At 39.0% G+C, this 22,115-nt stretch overlaps 1 protein-coding gene across 9 annotated transcripts in view; it reads left to right on the top strand.

Annotated features, from left to right (window-relative positions):
* The window catches only part of LOC139944764 (protein unc-80 homolog), a 124,577-nt gene that overhangs the window by 32,764 nt on the left and 69,698 nt on the right, over nt 1-22,115 (top strand). For 7 of the 9 annotated variants that reach the window (XM_071941860.1, XM_071941863.1, XM_071941861.1 and 4 more), the window contains exons 4-16: nt 2,459-2,638; nt 6,016-6,215; nt 6,993-7,138; nt 8,047-8,246; nt 9,940-10,073; nt 10,901-11,012; nt 11,492-11,688; nt 13,065-13,286; nt 13,913-14,048; nt 15,981-16,283; nt 16,683-16,790; nt 17,313-17,444; nt 19,935-20,051. In XM_071941860.1, the coding sequence (XP_071797961.1) occupies nt 2,459-2,638; nt 6,016-6,215; nt 6,993-7,138; nt 8,047-8,246; nt 9,940-10,073; nt 10,901-11,012; nt 11,492-11,688; nt 13,065-13,286; nt 13,913-14,048; nt 15,981-16,283; nt 16,683-16,790; nt 17,313-17,444; nt 19,935-20,051 (2,187 nt within the window). The remainder of the gene's footprint in view (nt 1-2,458; nt 2,639-6,015; nt 6,216-6,992; nt 7,139-8,046; nt 8,247-9,939; nt 10,074-10,900; nt 11,013-11,491; nt 11,689-13,064; nt 13,287-13,912; nt 14,049-15,980; nt 16,284-16,682; nt 16,791-17,312; nt 17,445-19,934; nt 20,052-22,115) is intronic. The other 2 variants (XM_071941862.1, XM_071941868.1) reach the window with 1 other exon arrangement.

The raw sequence follows: 22,115 nt of genomic DNA on the forward strand, positions 1-22,115 counted from the left end.
CATTACTTTGTGTTCTTTCATCAGTATGCATAATAAAAGGCTTTAGCTGAAATCTTGTATTGAGTGTGAGATTTCCTCTTTCTCAAAACTACATTACTTCAGAGGGAGCCGTTTCTCACAATGTTTGATACTATCAACAGCTCTCCATTGCTCGTTACCAATGTAAGTTTTTGTATTAACTGTCCTGTACATTTTAGATTTTTGAGAAAGAATTAATTTCTCACTAGAATATTTGAATTGAGACCTCTGATGATGTCTAAATTCAAGGCATCTGTAAGCACTGTGCGACAAGGGTGTTTTTTCTTCCATTATTCTCTCACAAGTTCGACGGCTAATTGAGTCCAAATGTTCACAGGCTTGTTATTTGTGAATATGTTGTGACACGCCATCAAGTGAGAAGACTGGTCTTTGACAATTACCAAAGGTGTACAGTGCCTATAAAGACAGTGGACACTATCGGTAATTGTCAAAGACCAGTCTTCTCACTTGGTGTATCTCAACATACATGTATGTATGAAATAGCAAACCGGTGAAAATTTGACCTCAATTGGTCGTCGAATTTGCGAGATAATAATGAAAGAAAAAACACCCTTGTTACATGAAGTTGCGTGCTTTTATATGGTTGATTTCAACCTCAAATTCTAAACCTGAGGTCTCGAAATCAAATTCGTGGAAAATTACTTCTTTCTTGAAAACTACTCCGAGCCATTTCTCACAATGTTTTATACTATCAACTGCTCCCCACTACTCGTTACCAAGTAAGTTTTTATGCAACTAATTATTTTTAGTAATTACCAAAGGTGCCTTTAAGTTAAAATGTTGCCATCAATGACATCAATCCCTGGGTTCAGAACCTGTCTTCTCCTAGAGCCCTACCCAGCCTGTGTACACACAAACCCCTCTCTCTCTCTCTAGCCTGAGCAATAGGGCAGCTCCATATTTCATACAGACCAATCAATAATAGAAATCAATAATCAACGCTTGACTTCCTAAATGGAGGTGTGGACAACAAAGCAACGCTAATTGATGTCTGCTCTTAAGAAATTAAACGTTCCGTGAATAATTAAAACACCTCTGCGATGATGGGGGTGGTACGTTAATTTCCTACTTGCATATTTTCTGAGACGGTAAACTGGGATGTGTAATGAGATTGTGATATTGCGTTGTTCATTATTAATTTAATACAATCGCTGTTTAGCAGTCACCTGACTGCATTTGTGTGCGAACTCTACAGTGGCTGTTTTAACGAGATTAGAGATGGCATGAAAAGTTAATTAAATTGTCATCTTGTAGTTGAGGATGAGGGAGAGGATATATATGAACCTAAATCAAAGAGATCTTTTTAATAGATGTTGAATTGATATAATGAACCAAAACATAAAGGTCTTTGTAATAAATTATTCATAAATACCCTAGACAGTTTCACTACTCCTATTGGTGGAGAACGCGTCACGTGGGTGTGCATAAACCTTTTGTTAATGACCGGAAAAAAGTGTTAATTCATAGGCAAGATTGCACCTGTTCTTATAAGACAGTTTCTTTATTCCTATTGGTCTTTACAATTTACCTTGACTTCGTCTCGGTAAATTATCACGAACCAGGCCTCGTTGGGATTAAACCACTAGTTGAAAACCTCTTCACCACACCTTGATTCCCTTATTAATCTTGGTGGTCTGGTTTACTGTAAGACATCGGATAGTATGGAGCTGTCACTTTGTGCCAAAAATGTGAATTTCAAGAAGATCAGAAAATGCCTGGCAACACTGCAAAAAATGATTTTGTTTTTGTTTCCCCGAGCAAGTTTTGTAATACTTCACCAGACCAGTGTCCCATCTCAACTCTATGTGGTCGAAATTGTGATACAAAAATAGCTACATATAACAAATGCAAGCATGATGTGAATGTAAGCCTACAGGCCACACTTGCAAGAGCGCACATAAATGTGTACCTGTAATGCCAGAAAACCTGCAGGATATTAACATAATTGACCTACCATTGACACTTTTTTTATTTATTGTCACAACTCATTTTTAGGTTTACTTTTTGAAATGTTTGTGTCCTCTTATACATGCACATTAAAGTTTTTGTAATTTTGTGAGTATTTAACCCTCCTACTGTTCGCAACATTTTCAAGTGAGTTGTGTATGGTGACAGAACTGTGTACAGAACTAACTGTGTACAGTGTACATGCATTCCCTCATGGTATCACATTGCAAGGCTGGCATAGCTTATCTATCATTCAAAACCACAGTGAATGGTATTGAATGGTCAGACAGCAAGAGGGTTTTTAATGTACTTAAACAAGAATAACAAAACATAAAAATTAATGGATTGTAATTCTTATGCATCATAACTTATTGTTGTAAAAGCCGATATGAATTTCTGGGGATAATAAAGTGAATTTGAAATTGAACTTTAAATTTGAAAACCAATTTATCTTAATCTTTTGATATACTAGGAGACAAGTTACGGCTGATGGGACAGCAGTGCCTGAACCGCATGTTCAAGATCGACCCGTCTCAGTTCCGCCGCTATCTGCGCTTCATGATCAGCACCCATCCACTGGAGAACATTCTGGATTTCTTGCATGCGTTGCTTGGCTTCTGTGAAGACCCAGTCAGGATACCACACAGGCCTGGTGAGTACGGGCATAGATAGCCATAGGAGGGCAAGCATAAGTGGGAGGATGGGGGCTGGGGGATTTTGACCATAAGGAGAGGGTGATGCTTTTCTTAGAGCTCAACTTTAATTGGCTGAGAAACTGCAAATGGAATAGTATTGAGGTCTTTTGAGTATGGTATGCAATAAGATGTGCAGGTAAACTCTGATTCTGAAGGGCAAGGCAGGACTTCTTCCTTAGTAAGGGGCACCTCTACATTATGTGGGAGTGTTAAGGGGCGCCAAGGCAGTGGCAAGGGATGTCAAACAATTGGAAGGGGCAAGGTTGCTTATCTTGCCAAGATGACCTTACCTTTAATTTTGAAGTCCTCATATAGTCAGGCACCACATTTTCATGGTAGTTAAACAAAGTTTATATAAGGCTTGGCATTACATGGAGGCCATTGCCCCTGTTGCCCCTATCTTGACCTTTGTTTGTGCCCCTTCAAAAGTTTCTAACAAAGTTTCAAATGGAAGTGCCCTTTTGTAAAAATGAAAAGACTTGGGACAAATTCCAATGGAGCTGTGGCTTGTTTCTTCATGCTGATGAATTTTGACATTTTTGATCAGACAGGACTTGAACCAAAATATGTCTAATGAAGCCCTTGTCTTACTGCATATATATGATTCCCTGGAAATAAAACCCCAAGAAATTTCTGGGAATAAACCCCAGGAATTACCTGGGGAATTTCAACCTCCCCTGCCGTCCTGTGTTCCTTTCACACTGAACTAAATGTTAACCCTGGTGTTATCCCTTGTGGGTTCCTCACTGAGACAGGCTGGTAAATTTTCTGGGAATTTTGCCTGAATGAAAATTCTAACCAAATTTTCCAAGGGAAGTTTCTGAGAAATTGGTCTGGTGTAAAAAGGGGTTACAGTTTGTAAGATTAGAACAAATATTCCCTCTTGCCAGTACATATATGCATGCACTGAACCTTGTACATGTAAGTACCTTGCCCAACGTTCACCTGCCCAATAGACTAATTCCTTTATATGTGCCCCAGTCAATAACCGTATTTATAACGCGCCTTTTGCCAAAGGATACAAAGCGCCAGGTATTATTACTGCAAGGGGTAGGGCGAGTTTTGAGATATAAGACCTAATCCTTAAGCACCAGGTAATGGTTTACAAGGTGCTGTGGTGCAATATTCTGCCAATCCAGCCAGGAACACCGGGGCAAACCCCTTCTCTTTTTGATAAGTGCACTGGGTTCTTTTACATGCATTTACACAACACATGGGACCAATGGCTTTACGTCCCATCCGAAGGACAAAGCAATGGTTATGTGTCTTGCTTAAGGACACAAGTGTCACGGCTGGGGATTCGAACCCACACTCTGCTGATCAGAAACACCAGAGTTTGAATTTGGTGCTCTTAACTGCTCGGCCACGACACTCCCTCAGTCTTCAAACATTCTCAACTGAATCAACTGGTCAACAACTAAGCACAACTAAATCGTGCTTAGTAGGAATTGTCCAGCTTTACTATTTGCTGTTGATGTGTGTTCACTACACACGGAAGTTTAGCAAATAATTTGTTGAGACATTTTTGAGGGAATTTTCCATCATAATCAGTTACAGTTCTCATTTCTGATGGATTTTGATAGGTTGAAGTTTCATTCGTTATGAAATAAATTAGTGTCTAATTTACTCAAAACTGAATGAAAAAGTGGTGGCAGGAAGCGGAAATCTTTTCGTAAGGGTTGTGTGTTTTTTTGGTGTTTTTTATAAGTACAAAAGTATATTTTTAGGAGCAGCAATTTTTTTAATTTGTTTCCCGAACCACAATTTTTTAAACACAATTTCTCTTGCGCCAATTCTGTAATCAAAGTATTAGTGGGTGGGCCTCCCCGCTTTCTTTTTTAAAACAGATAAAACACAAAAGTTGTTCTTGGGAAAATGATACAAAAGATGTGGCAAGAGTGACCGCAAGAGTGACCAAGAGTGACCCATTCTGCTTGTCAGTAGTTCCCCATCACGTTTTTAGAAGCATTACCTTGCATGCTTTAGTAAAGGAGGTGTACACTTTAACCTAATTCATCCTACCCATAGAATTCATTCAAACAAGGCATACTAAAGACCAATCTTTTGCTTTAAAAGGTACTGGACACTATTGGTAATTACTCAAAATAATTGGAACAAAAAAACTTACTTGATACTTATCAATTGAGAGCTGTTGATAGTATAAAACAATGTGAGAAACGGCTCCCTCTGTAGTTTTCGAGAAAGAAGTAATTTTCCACTTAAAAATTTGAATTTGATTTCAAGATCTCGAAATCAAGCATGCACACAACTTCATGTGACAAGAGTGCTTTTTCTTCCATTTTTATCTCGCAACTTCGACAACCAATTGAGTTCAAATTTTCACAGGTTTGCTATTATGCATATGTTGAGATACACCAAGTGAGAAGACTGGTCTTTGACAATTACCAAAGGTGTCCACTGTTCAGTGTCTTTAACAGTGGTCTGCTTAGCAAAAATAAACAGGTTACCAGTCACAATGGTGGTACACTGACTCACTTCACATGTACATATTTTTTTGGCTGCTTACTGTAATCTGGTAAGCATGATTTTGTTATGCTTAGCTACTTTTTGTGCTTTAAGCAGCTGAATGAATATGGGTCCTGAAAAGTACATGTACATGTAGTAGCTGATTTGGTTTTGTGTAAAAAGTACTGATAAAAGATATAAATGGATCTTTTCATTCAGCATTCTGGTTTGCCAGGCGTTTAGCATTACTCCATTCTAAATGTTTAAAAAAACCATTTGTGTAATTATTTGTTTCCATTTCTAAATCAAACCAAAACGCAATGCACTGGTTATCTTGATGCCAACTTCTAACATTTAATTCTATAATGACACAAATCAAACACATACAAAATCTTTGTATTTTTCCATTAACATCCAAAAAGATTTAAAAATAAGAATTTCCTAATCACCAACTGGCAATGACACACTCGGGTAAAGATTTCCAAAATCGCCAACTGGTCACGCCGGCTTGCAACTCTATTGCATTTCCGCGGAATTTTGTGGTTTTTTTTGGGGTTTCTTTTACGTGAAAAAAACCCCACCCCAAAACCCCCAGGTGTACACAACCTTTAGATACGTATATCCCCCTGTCCCCCTGAACTATGTTCCCAAATGTTAATCCAGTGATGTTTGTTGTGCAACCCTTCTCCTCCCACTACTATCTCCGCCCACCCCTGTCTCTTTCCAAACCTGTCTTCTCTCCCCCCCCCCCCCCGCCCTATCTCATCCAAACTCCTGTCTGCTCCTCCTTCCTACCCCCGTCTCCCCCCTAAACCCTGTCCCCCCTACCCCTGTCTCCCCTACACTGTACACGATCCTGTACATGTAGGTTCTCCTTTCTACAATGCAGGTCCAAGCTCGGGTCCAAATGAAGGGATCGCTAGAGGGGGCTTCGCGACCAACTTCGGCAGTGGCGTTGCCGGGACCGGGGTACGTGGAGTGGAGGGGACCATCGTCGGTAGCATCTTCAAAGCGCTTGTCACCAGACTGGCCAATTCAAGGGAAGAGTTAAACATCCCGGAGAATTCGGTAGACATTTATTTATTTATTTTATTTATTTATTACACACCCAACAGTACAATTACGGCCAATTACAGGATGGATAGAAAACGAGAAGAAAATTTTATTCTAGATGTAGGATGGAAACCCAAAATGGGGAAAACCCACGCAATCAGGTAGGGACTAAAAACCTAATCTACATGCAAGGTTCCAGTCTGAGGTGGGAGTTGAACCGGGGTCAACAGAGTCGAAAGGCAGGTAAAGAAACCAATGAGCCCAATTGATCCCCAAGCTCTTCGTTTTTTTTCGTGAAATTGCTGGAACCAATGTGTACTCCTGGGTGGAGAGTTATGATAAAGTGCCGTACTCAAGGACATGTCAGGGTTCTAACCTACATTCTGTAAATTACAGAACTTGAGAGAGTCCACTGCCTCAGCCACGACACCCCACTACAAACCATGGTGTTACTGTAAATCTTGCACTTTTGTAAAAGAATCTTCGAACCAGTTCCACTTTTTTCTTCAATGAACCCGAAGTCTCGACACTCCTGGGGTGACAGGTCTTTTTCTTCAGCTGCGCCATGCATCTGGAACTCTCTACCACTTAATCTTAGATTTTGTCTCTGAACCACAAAATTCAAATCTCTTCTCAAACTTATCTTATTTCACAGGTTTTCAAGGACCAATTTAGTTGTGTCTGTTTTTATTTTTATTTTTTATTTTTGACTTTTTTTTTACGTATGTGCGCGCTGCAAGTCTTTATTATTATTATTATAACTTTTTTATGTGACGCTATGATTTCTTTCAGGCCTTGTACGGTGATGTCCGTCAGCTTCTTCACTACATCCGTGAGGCTCATGGCGGAGTGTTTAGAAGAGTGGCTCTGAGTGGACTCATCGACTCCTCGGGGAAGGGGCAAGATGAGAAAGATAAAGACAAAGCCGGCAAACAAGGGTAAGACAGGAGTTCCAAGATATTTAACTTCAAATACAAGATTCCTTATACCGATACTACCTTAGATGCAAGTTAAGTGGTTTATTATCGATAAACTTAAAAAGAGCTTAAGTGGCATCAATAATTCATCCAGTTTCTACCTCGAACTTTACACTAGAATCATTTGCTTGAAAGGGATACTTAAGCCAAATGAATGAAAATAAGGATGTGTCTGAATTGGCGGCTGGAGTTCTACATCATTATGTGTTTAGGTATAGGACGTCTTTAGCAATACCCTTAGCACTAGCCATAGCCTTACCTGCAAATTTGGATACGGCCTAAGATCCAAATTAGGCCGTGTGGGAATTGGTGGCTATGGCTGCGGCTACGACCGTTGCCAGGGGTGTTGCTAAGGGCGTCCTATACTTCAATACATGACGACGCTGCGATCCAGTCGTAGTCATAGCCGTAGCCGCTAATTCGGATACGGCCTTAGTTAGGTATAGATTTTAATACTGCTCAGTATTTCCACTCTGTCAGCTCCATTCCAACTCGATGGCAATGATGTTACATGATTGTTGATTTTCCAAATTATTTTCAAATGCCCTTTGAATACAATACAATGGTGTTTTTTTATATAGCGCCATTTCATTTAGACCACAGTGCTTTAGACAAACAATAGCAATGCAGATAATACAACAAGTGAACAATAAAGCAATAAACAGACACTAAGAAAAAAGATGTTTTTTTAAGACTCTTATCAGAAAAATTCATTTTTTTTTATAGATGTTTTATCTTGGGGTCAGATGCACAGAAATATTGGTAATTGCATCAGGTTAATTTTTTTTCTCCAAATGAAGGTTTACTTAGCAACTGCATAGATTCAACAACATATAGAGTCCAAACTTCATGGATCCTTTTCATTTCAGTGAGACCAAGCATGACTCCGACAGGAACATACCGGCACCACCGGGTAAAGACGGCGGGGACGGGGGAGATGTCAGCCCAGGTACCCGCCTCAGACGGCACCTCTTCAGGAAGAAGTTCCGCAGTACGGACTGCGCCCTGGATGATGAGAGATTGGCAGAGGGAGCCGGTGGGAAGAGACGGTTCAGTGTCTTTCAGTTCGGTGAGGAATACCAGAGTAATGCATGACTTGATGGCTGCAGGGCTTGAAGGTTGGGGGACATTCCTCGATACTACAGGGCTTGGGGTTTTTTTTTGTAGCTAAAAGTTGTACCGAACCAGAAATTCTCGGTAGTTTCTTGAACACTCTCGCAATTTTATTGGTTTTGCCTGGAAATTTTCCTCACTGGGACAGCACTGTAAGTAACAACATTCCCATGTTGCAAATATAATAATTTGGAAAATGATCCCCAGTAACTACAGAGAAATTTGTCTTGCTCTTTGCAAAGAAAAATCCTTAAGTGTTTTGGAACAGGAAAAAAGCTTTACACAACTCTTCTTTTTTATTTTTACCACCCATTTATATAAAAATGTCAGACCCCCATTACTGTGGACAGACCAAACACCCAAAAAAATGTGTCCAGTGCCTTAAAAAGAAGATCTATCTCATTGTTATTATGGGTAAGTATACTTCTGTCCATACTTTACCGTCAAAACACTAAAATCACTGGCCTCGGGAGCCGGTGAAATTTGAAAATTTTAAAGCTCTTGACGTCATACTCTGGTATTCACCCAAATCAAATGAAACTTATGTTAAATCTTAGAGAAGCCATTTTTGAAGTGCGCATTTCAGGTGACACACACTGCTAGATGTAGACCAGGGCCCAATTTCATACAGCTACTAAGCACAAAAATTTGCTTAGCATGAAATTTCTTCTTTGATAAAAAACAGGACTACCAACCAAATTTCCATTTATTGCGAATTGCTTGTTTACCGATCTTCGGCTGTTGTTTTCTCATCCTGAAAACCATGTGGAAATTTGGTTGGTAATCCTGTTTTTATCAAGGCAGAAATTTCATGCTAAGCAAATTTGTTTGTTTAGCAGCTCTATGAAATTGGGCCCATATCTTTACATGCAGTTTGACTCCCAAAATGGCAAGACAGCAGCCGCTTGCATAATGTCTGTGCATAGTAGTTTTGACATTTGTTTTGAGTTTGAGAGAACTAGCTGTTGCAAACAGCTTAACTACCAAATACAAAAAATAGTCAATGGCCTAACACTTCAACCCTAGCAGAGTCTTTCTCAGAAAGACTCTGATAGGGTCGACTGTCAGCCGTTAATTTTGTTTTGCAAATTTAAAAAAAAAGTTAATAAAAAATACTTTTTGTTCTGATTCTATGCCAGTGCCAGTTAGGTACTAAGAAAGTTTCATTAAAGGCAGTGGACACTATTGGATTGTCAAAGACTAGCCTTCACAGTTGGTGTATCTCAACATATATGCATAAAATAACAAACCTGTGAAACTTTTGAGCTCAATCGGTCATCGAACTTGCGAGATAATAATGAAAGAAAAAAACACCCCTGTCACACGAAGTTGTGTGCATTTAGATGGTTGATTTCGAGACCTCAAGTTCTAAATCCGAGGTCTCGAAATCAAGTTCTTGGAAAATTACTCATTTCTCGAAAACTATATCACCTCAGAGGGAGCCGTTTCTCACAATGTTTTATGCCATCAACCTCTCCTCATTACTCGTCACCAAGAAAGGGTTTATGCTAATAATTATTTTTGAGTAATTACCAATAGTGTCCACTGCCTTTAAATTTGTTTTGAAATAATGTAGAAATAGTGTGGTTTTTCGTGTGCAGATATAATGTTTTATATGGTGATTTCAGAATAAATTTACTAATTGATAGATATTTTGCGTACAGCCCAAGCTGTGACCACTTGGCGCAACCGGGCAATACGCTCAAATCTCGGCTCCGATGACGGCGCAGAGATTCCCGAACCAACAGAGACGCCCAGAGTGAAAAAGGTTCACGTCCACACTGTGAGTTCAGAAATTATTTCTTCTTTATTGCATACAGGATTTGAGGCATTGCATGGTGAGGTATCAATAAATATTTGGTTTGCTGTAGTAATAGTAATAATAAAAGACTTGTAATGGCACATATCCACCCTGCTGGTAACAGAAGGTAACACCATATGTGTATCTACTTGCCAGGTAGAGTTTGTTCATAGAGAACTGTCTTGATTTATTCTACTACTGCAAAGTAGATTGTTCGGGTGTTCGGGAGACTTCTCAGTTCTGAAAAGAACTGGCCTGCTTATTAACTATTATCTGGGCAGATGGTATAGAAATAGGCTGGGACTACTACTTTAGCTTATAGGATCGTAATTAACTGTACTAACGCGGAGTCAGTTCTTGAAATGGTCTCAACAATTCGACTAGCTTGCTCTAGTCATCGTCAGGAGACTGAAGTTATATAATTATGTAGGATACTATAGTGCAGTTTTTGATGTTGTAGGATTCCATGCCTGTAGAGTGGCAAAGATTGTGGGTTCAAATCCTACCCAAGTAGTATGCAAGATGTATAACTCAGGAAATTACTGAGTAAACAGAATTTGCAGATTATGAGAATGCATATTTTGTAAATCATGTTTTTGAAGGATGTTAAGATGGTACCATGATAATAATGATAAAAACTTATTCTTGATATCACGTACAACATAAAATCATAAAATCTCAAAGCACTTTACATTCTGGAAATTACAGGAAACAAAGTACAAAGACGGTCGTTACAAGACCAAAAATATTTTAAAGACATTTTCTTATTTCAATCATGTCATCATTTTCCTGCCCTTCTTTTCTTTCAGGACTCTGGCAACCTTTACTCAAGCCGCAAGAAGGTAGAGGATCACTCTTTCTTCCTCTCCAAGTTTCGCAAGAAGAGTAAACGAGACCCATCCTCAAATGAGGAAAGAGATGGTGAGAAATAAAAGCTTAATTCGATGTTAGTTTTGCTTCACTGTAAAGGTAAAAATTAATTGTTTTGTTATCCTCAATGGAAATTTAACATCTTGGTAGTCTAGTTGGTAAGAAATCTGAACCCAATGTCAGGGTTCTGCTTACCATAAGCAAAGAATTGGCGCTTGCGGTAAGGGAATTCTGCACCTACGACAAGCGTATTACGTGGGTTAGCAGGGAAGTTTGGCTTGTGCACGTTCGTACTCCGCGTTACCAGGCATTTTACGCTTACACAGCTAGCACAGAAATTTGGCACTTTCATGTAAGCGGAGAATGGTGATCGTAAGCGTAGAATTTGTCGGTAAGCAGAGCCATGAAATTGGGCTCTGCTCTATCATGGCAAAGGTTGTGGGTTGGAATCCCACCTGAGTGAGTCACAAGTCTGATCTTACACCATACAAAGCTTCAAGTCCTAACCTCCCACCAATCAAACCCTACAGAATGTGACACACCTCGCTCCATGGAAGATGAAGAGGAAGCCGCTTCGGACTCCTTGGACCTCCCCACTGAGAAGGAGAAGAAGCCAGTAGACAGAGTAGTCATAGCCGCTGGGATGAAGAGACTTAATCTTTTGATGGATTGCTGTAATCCAGGGACAGTCCCTGATGCTGAGTTCCTAGCCGCTGCTCTAGATCTGGTAAGATGGACATTCCATGTTTACTTAAAGGGTGGCTGCAGTGTTTTTTTATTCATTTAAACGATTAAACATGACTTTTTAAACCTGAAATATTTTATTTTTATTTTTTATTAAATGCGCAAGTATTTTAAAAATGGTTTTCGAGAGATTAAACGTTTGCATAAACGTGGCATCATGTCGGTAACCCGAGCCGTCGGGCCCCCTGGCTGTGTGCATATAGAGATGTGTGCACTGTGTGGCCTGGTACCTAGGCGCGTGTAGTTAGGGACCAGACTCTTTTTGCCGACGATATGTTTGAATTCCCGACGTGACGTCGATGGTAGGGGCGGTATGTCGCTCATTACGCAAGTCATATATGTCGGGAATAAACAAAACACTTTTTTTTTTTTTCAATACATATATCAGAAATAAATGACAGCAAAATTAACTGTTTTGTTTTAATTCACTGCAGCATCCCTTTAATAATAATTACAATAATAGCAAAAATAATAATGATAAACATTCAAAGGACATTCAAAAGTGCCTTTAACCAGGGGATGCAAAGCGATGGAAAAGGAAAAGAAGAGAAAGGGACATTCCCTGATGCCGAGTTCCTGGCCGCTGCTCTAGACCTGGTATTAAAGACAGACTCACAGGCCTGATACCTCACAGAGGCAACGAAGGCGATTGCCTCCATGCCCCCTGGTCATTGCCTTGGTGCCCTTGAAATGCTCCAGTAGAATTAATTTCCTCACAGTAATAACCTCACAATAATAACAAAAATAATAATGATAAACACAGGGTGCCCTTAACATTTCCAAGGAGACGGATATGCGAATTTCATACCTAGTGGGGTTTTAAAATAACAATAATATTAATAAACATTCAAAGGACATTCAAAAGTGCCTTTAACCAGGGGATGTAAAGCGCTGGAAATAGAAAAGAAGAGAAAGGGACATTCCCTGATGCTGAGTTCCTGGCCGCTGCTCTAGACCTGGTAAGACAGCCTCATCAGGCCTGATACCTCACAGAGGCAACGAAGGCAATGCCTCCATACCTTGGTCCCCTTGAAATGCTCCAGTAGAAACTTAAAATGTCCTCATAGGGTGCCTGTTATACCATTCCAAGGAGAAAATGCCTTGGTGCCCTTGACCTTTCAAAAACAAAGCATACAGGCCTGCAGACTGTTATGTTATCGAATAGAGGAAAATTACTAACACTCACTGGTTTATGGATGTAAAATGTACACACAATACTCTCCTGGAGCAATTTGTGCTCACATTCCTCATATGCAATCTAGAGACCTGCTTCTTCAGTTCTCCTATGAATGAGATAAGTTCTTGAGTTGTCATCATAGCCTAGTAGAAATTCACAATTTGTTTTTCTATCCTCTCCAGAATGCACCAGTGGTTGCGAGGGCAGCCTTGCTGTTAGAGTGCTGCCATTTTGTTTATCGTTGTAACCATGGTGACTGGCCTGAGTGGATGAAGAGCGGCCGTTCCTACCAGCGAGGGCGTGTCTCTAGTAATGTCTTCAGCTCTCGTACGATGGGTTCCTGCTATAGGAAGAACGCCTCGCTGCAACGGATGGCCGCCAAGATGTTCTATCTCTGGGCTGAGGTACAGACCGTTTTTAGTTTTCTCAAATACTCGGGCTGTGGCGTTGCCAAAGTGTTTGCCAACCGAGGTTGAAAAATTTCCGAGGTTGGAAACAAAGCAACCAATCATGAGAGTTTGAAGAAAGGGTCAAAATCATTCATGTCATCTGTTAAACAATTAAATGTTTTGCGAACATTCGGCACCCCATGCCAACCAGCGCGGTTTGTTTATCAACTATGGAAAGGTCTATAGTTAGTCAGCACAATTTATGGGCAACTTGGGTTTTGGCTTTGATCCGTGTCAAGTGTTCTAATTTTTCTACTTGGCCAATGAGTTCAATCAATTATTCAATCAATCAATCAATCAATCAATCAAGCTAAGCAAAAACTAAGTGGGACACTATTGTCGCAACAATGTAAACTGTATGGAATGTTGGCTGGTAACCTGCTTTTGCTAAGCAATATTTTCCCATGCTGAGCAGGTTTTTGTGCTTATACAGATTTATGAAATTGGCCCCATGTCTTTTCAATTTGGAATCTAATAGAATCAATCTATAGGGTTCTATTAACAAAACGCATTCATAAAATCAAAAGTTTATCCTTTGAGATAATAAAAACAAGATTCCTGATTATCTTTTCCCCTTGCAGGCGATTGGAGCTCGCATGGAGGAGATTGAACGACAGGAGGCGAGAGACTTGACCGTGGTTATCGGTAAAGTCAAAGACGAGAGTGTCAGGAAAAGACTGAGGGAACAGGACGATCAGGAGGACTTCTTAGATGAAGGTAGGAAGATGGGAGATATTTTAAAAGGTTTTCTCTCCTGAAGACGAGCAGATGTCTACTGTTTAAAGAGTTGAGACCACACTGGCTCTTTTCAGAGCCAAACACTTCAGAGCCATCGCTCTTCCAAGGGAGATTTTACACATGGTTTTACCCACAAGTTTACTATTTGTGGCCAATTTTTATCTTATTTTCAACACCATGTAAAGTTTCAAACAAATAACCCAAGTTTTGATGATTACCGTTAGTTACAGTTCAGTAGGATTTGAACTTTGCATGGTGGAGAAAAGATATAGAAGAGTTTGCGGTAACACCATGTAATAACAATCTCTAAATGAGTTGGGGTGGTTCTGAAAAGAACCGTTGGGTTAACTCGACGTTTCGATCAGTATGCTCTGATCGTCTTCTGGAGAATGCTGGACTCTGATGCTGCATGCTGCTTAAGTACTAGGCGGTGGATCAGCGGTGATGCACAAAGGCGGGAAATGTACAGTTCAATCAAAAACGTTAAACTGTTCTATTTTCTGACCACTCAGTACATTGTCCTCTGTGGTTTAAAACAACTAGCTATTCCTATTACTATACATGCCTGCCTGCAATATGATAACATGTTATGAATGATTTACACAATACACAGTCAACCCCCTCGTATTGCCTGACCATTCAATACTGCCCACTGTATCTATGAACAACACGTGTAAATAAACCTATGCCAGCTTGCAATGTAATATTCAATAAATACATCCACACAATACACAGATAGATCTTTGCACAGCTGCTGCCAGATGTTCCACCCAACACAAACCAGGCAGTTGAGTGGTAGGTCAACTCCCTGGAAAATGTTGCACAGCAAAGAAGAAAACAAAGTAATATAATAATAATATAATATATATATATAGCGCACATATCTACCAAAGTACTCAAGGTGCTAGGTATATACAAACTTTCAGAAAGATAGGTAATTGCAGTGATGAATTTTGAGACCCAATTAGTTAGCACCTTGTAAGGGTTTACAACGTGCTACGGCGCATACAGCAGCCACAACGAGGAACACCATGGCGAACCCCTTCTCTTTTCAATAAGTGCACTGCCGTCGATTTCACAAAACTCTTCCTAACTTAAGACTAATCTTAGGACTTAGGACGAGTCCCAGCCCTGCACTGTAGCTTGCAGACCATAAGATTAATCCTAAGTTAGGACGAATTACTCGTCCTAACTCGAGATAAGACGAGTCCTACCTCTTTGTGAAATCGACGGCTGGGTTCTTTTACATGCGTTACACAACACATCGGACCAACGGCTTTACGTCCCATCCGAAGGACAAAGCAATGGTTAAGTGTCTTGCTTTTAAAAGGACACAAGTGTAACGGCTTGGGATTCAAAGTAACTGTAAAGAGACTATACAAAATAGAAACTCCATGTGAAAATCTCCTGTCAGTAGATTTGGTTTTGAAAACAAACTGGTGGTTTTGGTTTTAGTTTTGGTCTTGGTTTTGAGTTCTGATAGATTTATCAGATAAATAATATTAATTTTGGTTTTACCCTTACACCGGTGTGTGTTAGCACTGTGTACTCAGTACTTTCCCGAGTTCTGTGAAAAAAAAATCACAGGCATTTTACTTGGGTGGGGTTCAGGGGTGGATTTCACAAAGAGTTAGGACTAGTCTTATCTCGAGTTAGGACCAGTTACTCGTCCTAACTTGGGACTAACCATGCAGTTTGTATATCTCCTAGCCTAACTCTTTGTGAAACCGACCCCTGGTGATTTTTAGAACCAACACTATAGTAGTGCACTACTTAGAAAAGAAATTTTCACATAGTGTTACCGAAAACCTCACCTAATTATACTCCCACCATTCAAAGCTTCAAGTCCTCTTTATAAAAAATATCATCATTGCAAACTGTTATTATTACTTATTATTTGTTTACCTCTAGCCACCGTTAACCCAACCGGCACCGCCTGCCCTCACGCCTTAAAGATGGTCGCCTGTCAGCTTCTTCTAGAGATCACGTCCTTCTTACGTGAGACCTACCAGAACCTTCCGAAACCCCGTAAGGTTGACCGGGGCGGCTTCGGCCGAGCTCCCACCCGGGACTCTGAGTATCTTGAGTTGCCTTCGTCGTCGGCGCCCAGCATGACGACGGTACAGCGGCAGGCTAGCGCTGGGTCAAGCGTCACGTCTAGCCCTCCCCCACCAAGGCACAGCGCGCCGCATACTGTGGTGGACAGTCCTTCTGGTAATAATAACAAAAATAATAGTGGCCATTTATAATGCGCCATGTCTGTCTTAAAGACACTCCTGGCGCAGAAGAGATGCAAAAGCAAGTAGGCCTATACAATGATATACATAGATTCAACTTGAGGACCATGTGAAAATCTCTTTAAACTAGTGTTTGTTCTGAAATGAGTTGGTTGTCAACCACTGGTTCTTTTCAGAATTAACACTACTCAAAAGAGATTTACACATGGTGCTACCGCAAACCTCACCTTGTTATTCTTCCACCATGCAAAGTTTCAAATCCTACTAACTTGAGACACCTGGTAAATATTTGGACAAGCATTTTGAAAGCAGCCAACTGCACTTTGTGCAAAGCGTTATATTTATTTGTCAATGAATTATTAAATAATTTGGACAGGAACGAGTGAGAGGAAGATCAGCTTTGCTCTTGGAGGTGATGATGATTCCCAACATAGCAGTAACACTGAGCTCAACAATGTGGATCAACAGCAGGACGACAAAAAAGGTATTAGTCATTTGATCATGGAAGTGGAAGTGTCGTAGAAGTGGTCGGCCGAGTGGTTAAGAGCAATGTCATCCCTGGACATTTTTTTCGAAAACTTTTTTCATCAGATTTTCCTTTTGCGTGTCTGAAAAAAAAATGTTCTTGTACACACTTCTTTATGTAGTTAATATAATGAACTCTCAGATTAAGTGTTACAAGTATGTTTCTTGGATTTGACTAGAGCAAACTAGTCGAAATATTGAGACCAATGAAGAACTCACCTTGTGGTAGTGAAGTTAATAACGAGAAGTCCCTTTGATTCACTAAAGCAAAAGTACTAGTCCCGGCCGATTTCCTACCTTCTGCCAAGGTAGTAAAAAGCAGGACATCTCTTTGTCTCCCGAATTCCGAAAAATCTACTCCGCGGTAATCGAATATAAATCAGACAAGTTCTCAAAAGAACAAAATCTACCGAGCAAGTAGATAGACACATGGTGTTACCGTGACAATTGATGAAGTCTGTAATACTGTTTTGATTTTCAGTCACCCCTGGTAGGAAACAGAGTCGTGGTGGACTCCTACGCCGTCATCCCGTCCCTTCATCCCCGGCTGCAAGGGATCAGCATAATCATAGCTTCCGTAACCGTCATCGTAGTCGACCGGACTCGCTATTCGGTAAGGTTGTCGCTAGAGTTTAATCCCAAGGATTGTTTTCTGCCAACACAAAGCTAGAACTACCTGGAACGACCTTGCCTCTGTTGCCCCTGCTCTTTGCCTTGATGCCCCTTCAAAATATTTACACAGACTATTCAAACAAATATGAAAATGGCCTTTTAAAGTTTTTGCAGAAATGTAATTGTTCAAAGTAATCTTTGCTTTTGTTCAAAGCAAATTGGAATGGTGCCATCAAATGCCACAGTGTGGGTTTGTGGAGTAGAGGATTATTAAATGGATGAGAAATGTCTAGACTTTTATCTGAAAGAAGATTTTTTTTTAATAACTGCTTGGTACAAAAAGAGCTTCTGTTTTCTTCAGATTTGTCAAACATCTAGAGCACAGGATAGCCTACTGGTCCTAAAATATTGTTCATCTATTCACCATACCTCCTAACTTTTGGGTTCTAGTTTTTTGGGGTTCTAGTTTATTTGGGTTCTAGTTTATTTGGGTTCTTCTTTATTTGGGTTCTAGTTTATTTGGGTTCTAGTTTATTTGGGTTCTAGTTTATTTGGGTTCTAGTTTTGGTTGGGTTCTAGTTTTGGTTGGGTTCTAGTTTATTTGGGTTCTAGTTTGGTTGGGTTCTAGTTTTGGTTGGGTTCTAGTTTATTCGGGTTCTAGTTTATTTGGGTTCTAGTTTTAGACCCCTTTTCAAGCAATGATTCTCACTCCTGGATTAAAACTTAAAGGGGAAAAAAAGTTGTTAAAACTCTTTTTCTAGTTTAAGAGTTGTGGATCTCCAATCTCGAAGTTTCTTCATTAGTATTTTAGTCTGATTGTTCTGAGTGGTTTTATTTCATTGATAACACACAAAAATAGTTTCATGAATATTTAAGCTTTTAACACTGCATGAAAGTTCATTATTTATTTTTTGTTCTACCAGATTTTTGTCTATAAACAATTATTTAAAGCCACCTTTTGTTTTTACTGAAGAAGGCTGTTGTCATTTTGTTTTAGTGTGTTAACAGGGATTCTTGCTTGTGTAAGCAGTAAATATCTACTTACTTTTAACACATTTCATTTTATGGAATGATTTTTTTTTAAAACGCTCAAAAATATTCATCATTGATAAGTTTCATAGCTTGAAGTGAACATAAACAACCAAACCAATGTTTTTTTGTTAAAGCATGAATATTGACACACATTTATTTTTTATTTATGCGACTGGCATGATACCCTTAGAAAAATCAGGAAAATATTTATTATTAAGGCTTGAAATATCTATTACAGCCTACACCATGTGTGAATGAATATCAGCCCTTGTACTGGATAAAATTTTCCTACTTTTTTTTCAAACCAAACATCTTTCCTGTATATGAATAAGAAATCGATTGAAGAGGTTTGCACTGTGCGACAAACCAGCTCCTATTTGTAAATCACTCCTTGTCGTAAGATGTGTATTTCTTTAAATTAGTTTGAAAAATTAACTTATCATCCAAATTCTTTGAAAACTTTCACATATTTACAAGATTCTTCCGGCTGGTATTAGAAGGCACTGTTTTATTCTGTTTACTTACTAAAAAACTTTTTTTTTATGATTTATTTATTTTTTTTTTTATTTTTTTTTTTTTGTAGTTTTTGTTGAGGGTCCAAAGAGGATGTGCAGAGGAATGCATGCTATTATTTTATTAATCAGTGATTCAACACCTTCTTACAAGCTTTCTCGAGAAGTTTCCCTGTTTTTTCCACTACATAAATGTTGCGACATAAAAACTGATATTTTTTTACATAATCACATTACTCCGAAGTGAAATTTTCCCTTTATGCCCTGCAGGCTTCTAACCATAAGTTTTTATTACCATTCATTTTAAGAGTGATAACTAAATGTATACATTCCTTTTAAAGGCACTGGACACCTTTAGTAATTGTTAAAGACCAGTATTCTCACTTGGTGTATCTCAACATTGCATAAATAACAAATCTGTGAATTTTGTTTTACTCAATTGGGCAACGATGTTGCAAGACAAAAAAAAAAAAAAAAAAAAAGACAAAAAAAACACCCTTTTGGGCCAATTTATTATGTGTGCTTTCAGATGCCTAAAAAGGCTTCAGTTAAGTCTTTTAAAATATTTGAGTAAGAAATTACCTTTTTCTAAAAAACTACATTACTTCAGAGGGAGTAATTTCTTACAATTTTTTATACTATTAACAGCTCTCCATTGCTCGCTACCAAGTTGGTTGCTATACACTGCTAAAAAGGGTATTCTTGAAACAAGAAAAACATCTTATTTTGAGAATATACTTCTCGTGTAACTCCCTAGAAACTTTTTTTAGGGAGTGACACAAGAGATATTTTCTGAAAATAAGATGTTTTTCTTATTTCAAGAATACCATTTTCAGCAGTGTATGCTAACAATTATCTTGAGTAATAACAATAGTGTCTCCAGTGCCTTCTTAAGAGTCCTTTGCATGATTGTATAACAGTGTTACAATCCCACCCCTATATACCAGGATCCCAGGCCGGCTCCCAGGCCACGCCGGTTGCAGATACTACACCGCACGTTAAATTCAGTGCTGAGAGTCAACCAACTATCATCGGCATGTCTCATGACAACAGCGCCACCGCAGGTAGAAAACATGCCAATGGCTTCCAAAAAACTTCATTGTTTGTGTTTTTTGGTTTTTGTTTTACGTTCTCTTTTTTAATGAAAGGCGTCCGTGTGCACTTCTGGTGGAAAGACAGCAAAGTTCAAGCTTTGTTTACTGGGCCAGAAGCCCATTTCATGTCACCTCTAATGTGGGCATTTTTCATTTCATTGCTAATGCGCCATGTTTTGGACTACCACTCTAGTGGATGTACAGAATCACATACAAAATCATGTGCATAATGTGCCCCCTCCGCCAAGCTTGCTTGAAAGTTTCCTCTTGTCAGTAAGCGAGGCAACCAAATTCATGCTAGGTTCACAATAAGTCTTTAGTCTTGCTTGGTAAGCGAGAAGTCCTCAGTCATGCTAGGAAGTAAGCACCCACAAAATGAGGTCTTGCTTACCTCTGACATACATTTACACCTAAATCACAAAGTCTCCTGTTACCATTTATAGAAATAACTGAAATACATGTAGTAATAAAACAGCGTCATTAAATTTGGTAAAGCGCCACGATCTTCTTGTCATATTTACCAGTGGTGTACACAACTCCCTCGCAGCAGTTCTGAAATTGTACACTGTAATAGCGCTTAATTTGTAATTTTGCTTTGCTAGTTTCCTCCATGTTGCATTTGTTTTAGTTTGCAAAGTGAGTACGGAACATTTATAGAGTTTTCTTAATTTGATTGTGTATTTCAGTCTGTGATAGCTATCCACGAATGCGCTTTGATCAGAAACAAATATAATCATTGCTTGAAATTAGGCTTTACCTTTTAAAGTACTGACTCCAGATTTTAAGTCTGGGCCCATTCTCATCAAGCTTAAACATTTATTTGTCCTGAGCAAGAATGAGCAGGGAACCAGTCATCAAACCGTCACCATTACATGGTAGTAACCTTTTTCTGCAAAACAAGACTATTCTGTGCTTAGCACATTTTCTGTGCTTACAGCTTATTGAATTTGGGCCTCAGATTCAATACTATAAATCATCACACTCATACCGGTATATTGTACGTGTACATGTACATGCACAAACAAGCATGGGCCCATTGCACAGAGCTGTATGTGCACATAAAATTAACACACAAATTAATATTGTAAAACAATTGTGATACTGAAAACAGTTACTTGCAAACTGCCATGTAGTGTCATTATGACTGGTTTTTCACAAATGTATGCTTTTTAGAAATTGGTTAAGCAATATTTTCTGCTTAAGCAGCTTCATGAAATTGGGTCCTGCTGTCGCTTTCTTGGTCACTTTATGTTATTAAGCATCTTGTAGTCTTACTAAGCATCTTGCTGCATATTTGAAAGGAATGAAGATGTACAATGTATTATTACCAATGGCATGGGAAAGTACAACAGTGATTTCAAACTGATTTAAATCCTATAGTCCTCTTGAACTTCATGTGAAGGTGCTGTCATAAAAAAAATATGGCTGGCTCTTGCCGTTGCCCTGTGACAAAAATTTCATGTCTTGAAAATAAACAATGTTCCAAACACCCGCCAATTCATAATGTTTCTTTGTCACTCTAGAGAAAATGCTCTAAATGATGACATGGAAATCTCAAGTTGGTCCCTGAGGGTAAATGTTTGACCTTTTGTGAAAACGTTAACTTTTACAATTACTGTTGAACTAATCCCTTTAGTTTGAGAATCATATCTTTGCACGTTAGTGCCTGATTCAACTTAACATCTGACTTGCCTCAACCAGACACATTTTTTTATGAAAAGTTTCACAGATTTAATGGACAGTCATGATCAAACTAAATTGAGAAAATAAATTATTGAAATGATTATTAGAGCCATCTTCAACATCTAATAAATCTTCAATTCTTGTTAGTTGATCTGGACATCTGGTTCTGCTTTTTAGTGAACAGTGTTTTATGAAGCATCTTTGTGAACAAAAGGCTATGTGCACCTGAGTATATAGAGAGCAAACTAGACGTAGAATTGTAGATATTTGATCTTGATTTGTTTCCGGGCAGTCCAAGAAAATGTTCCATTGTGGTCCCGTATAAAACAGGCAAATGTTTTATGCAATTAT

This window comes from Asterias amurensis, chromosome 12 (assembly GCF_032118995.1).
Source record: "Asterias amurensis chromosome 12, ASM3211899v1".
NCBI classification, from domain to species: Eukaryota; Metazoa; Echinodermata; class Asteroidea; order Forcipulatida; family Asteriidae; genus Asterias; species Asterias amurensis.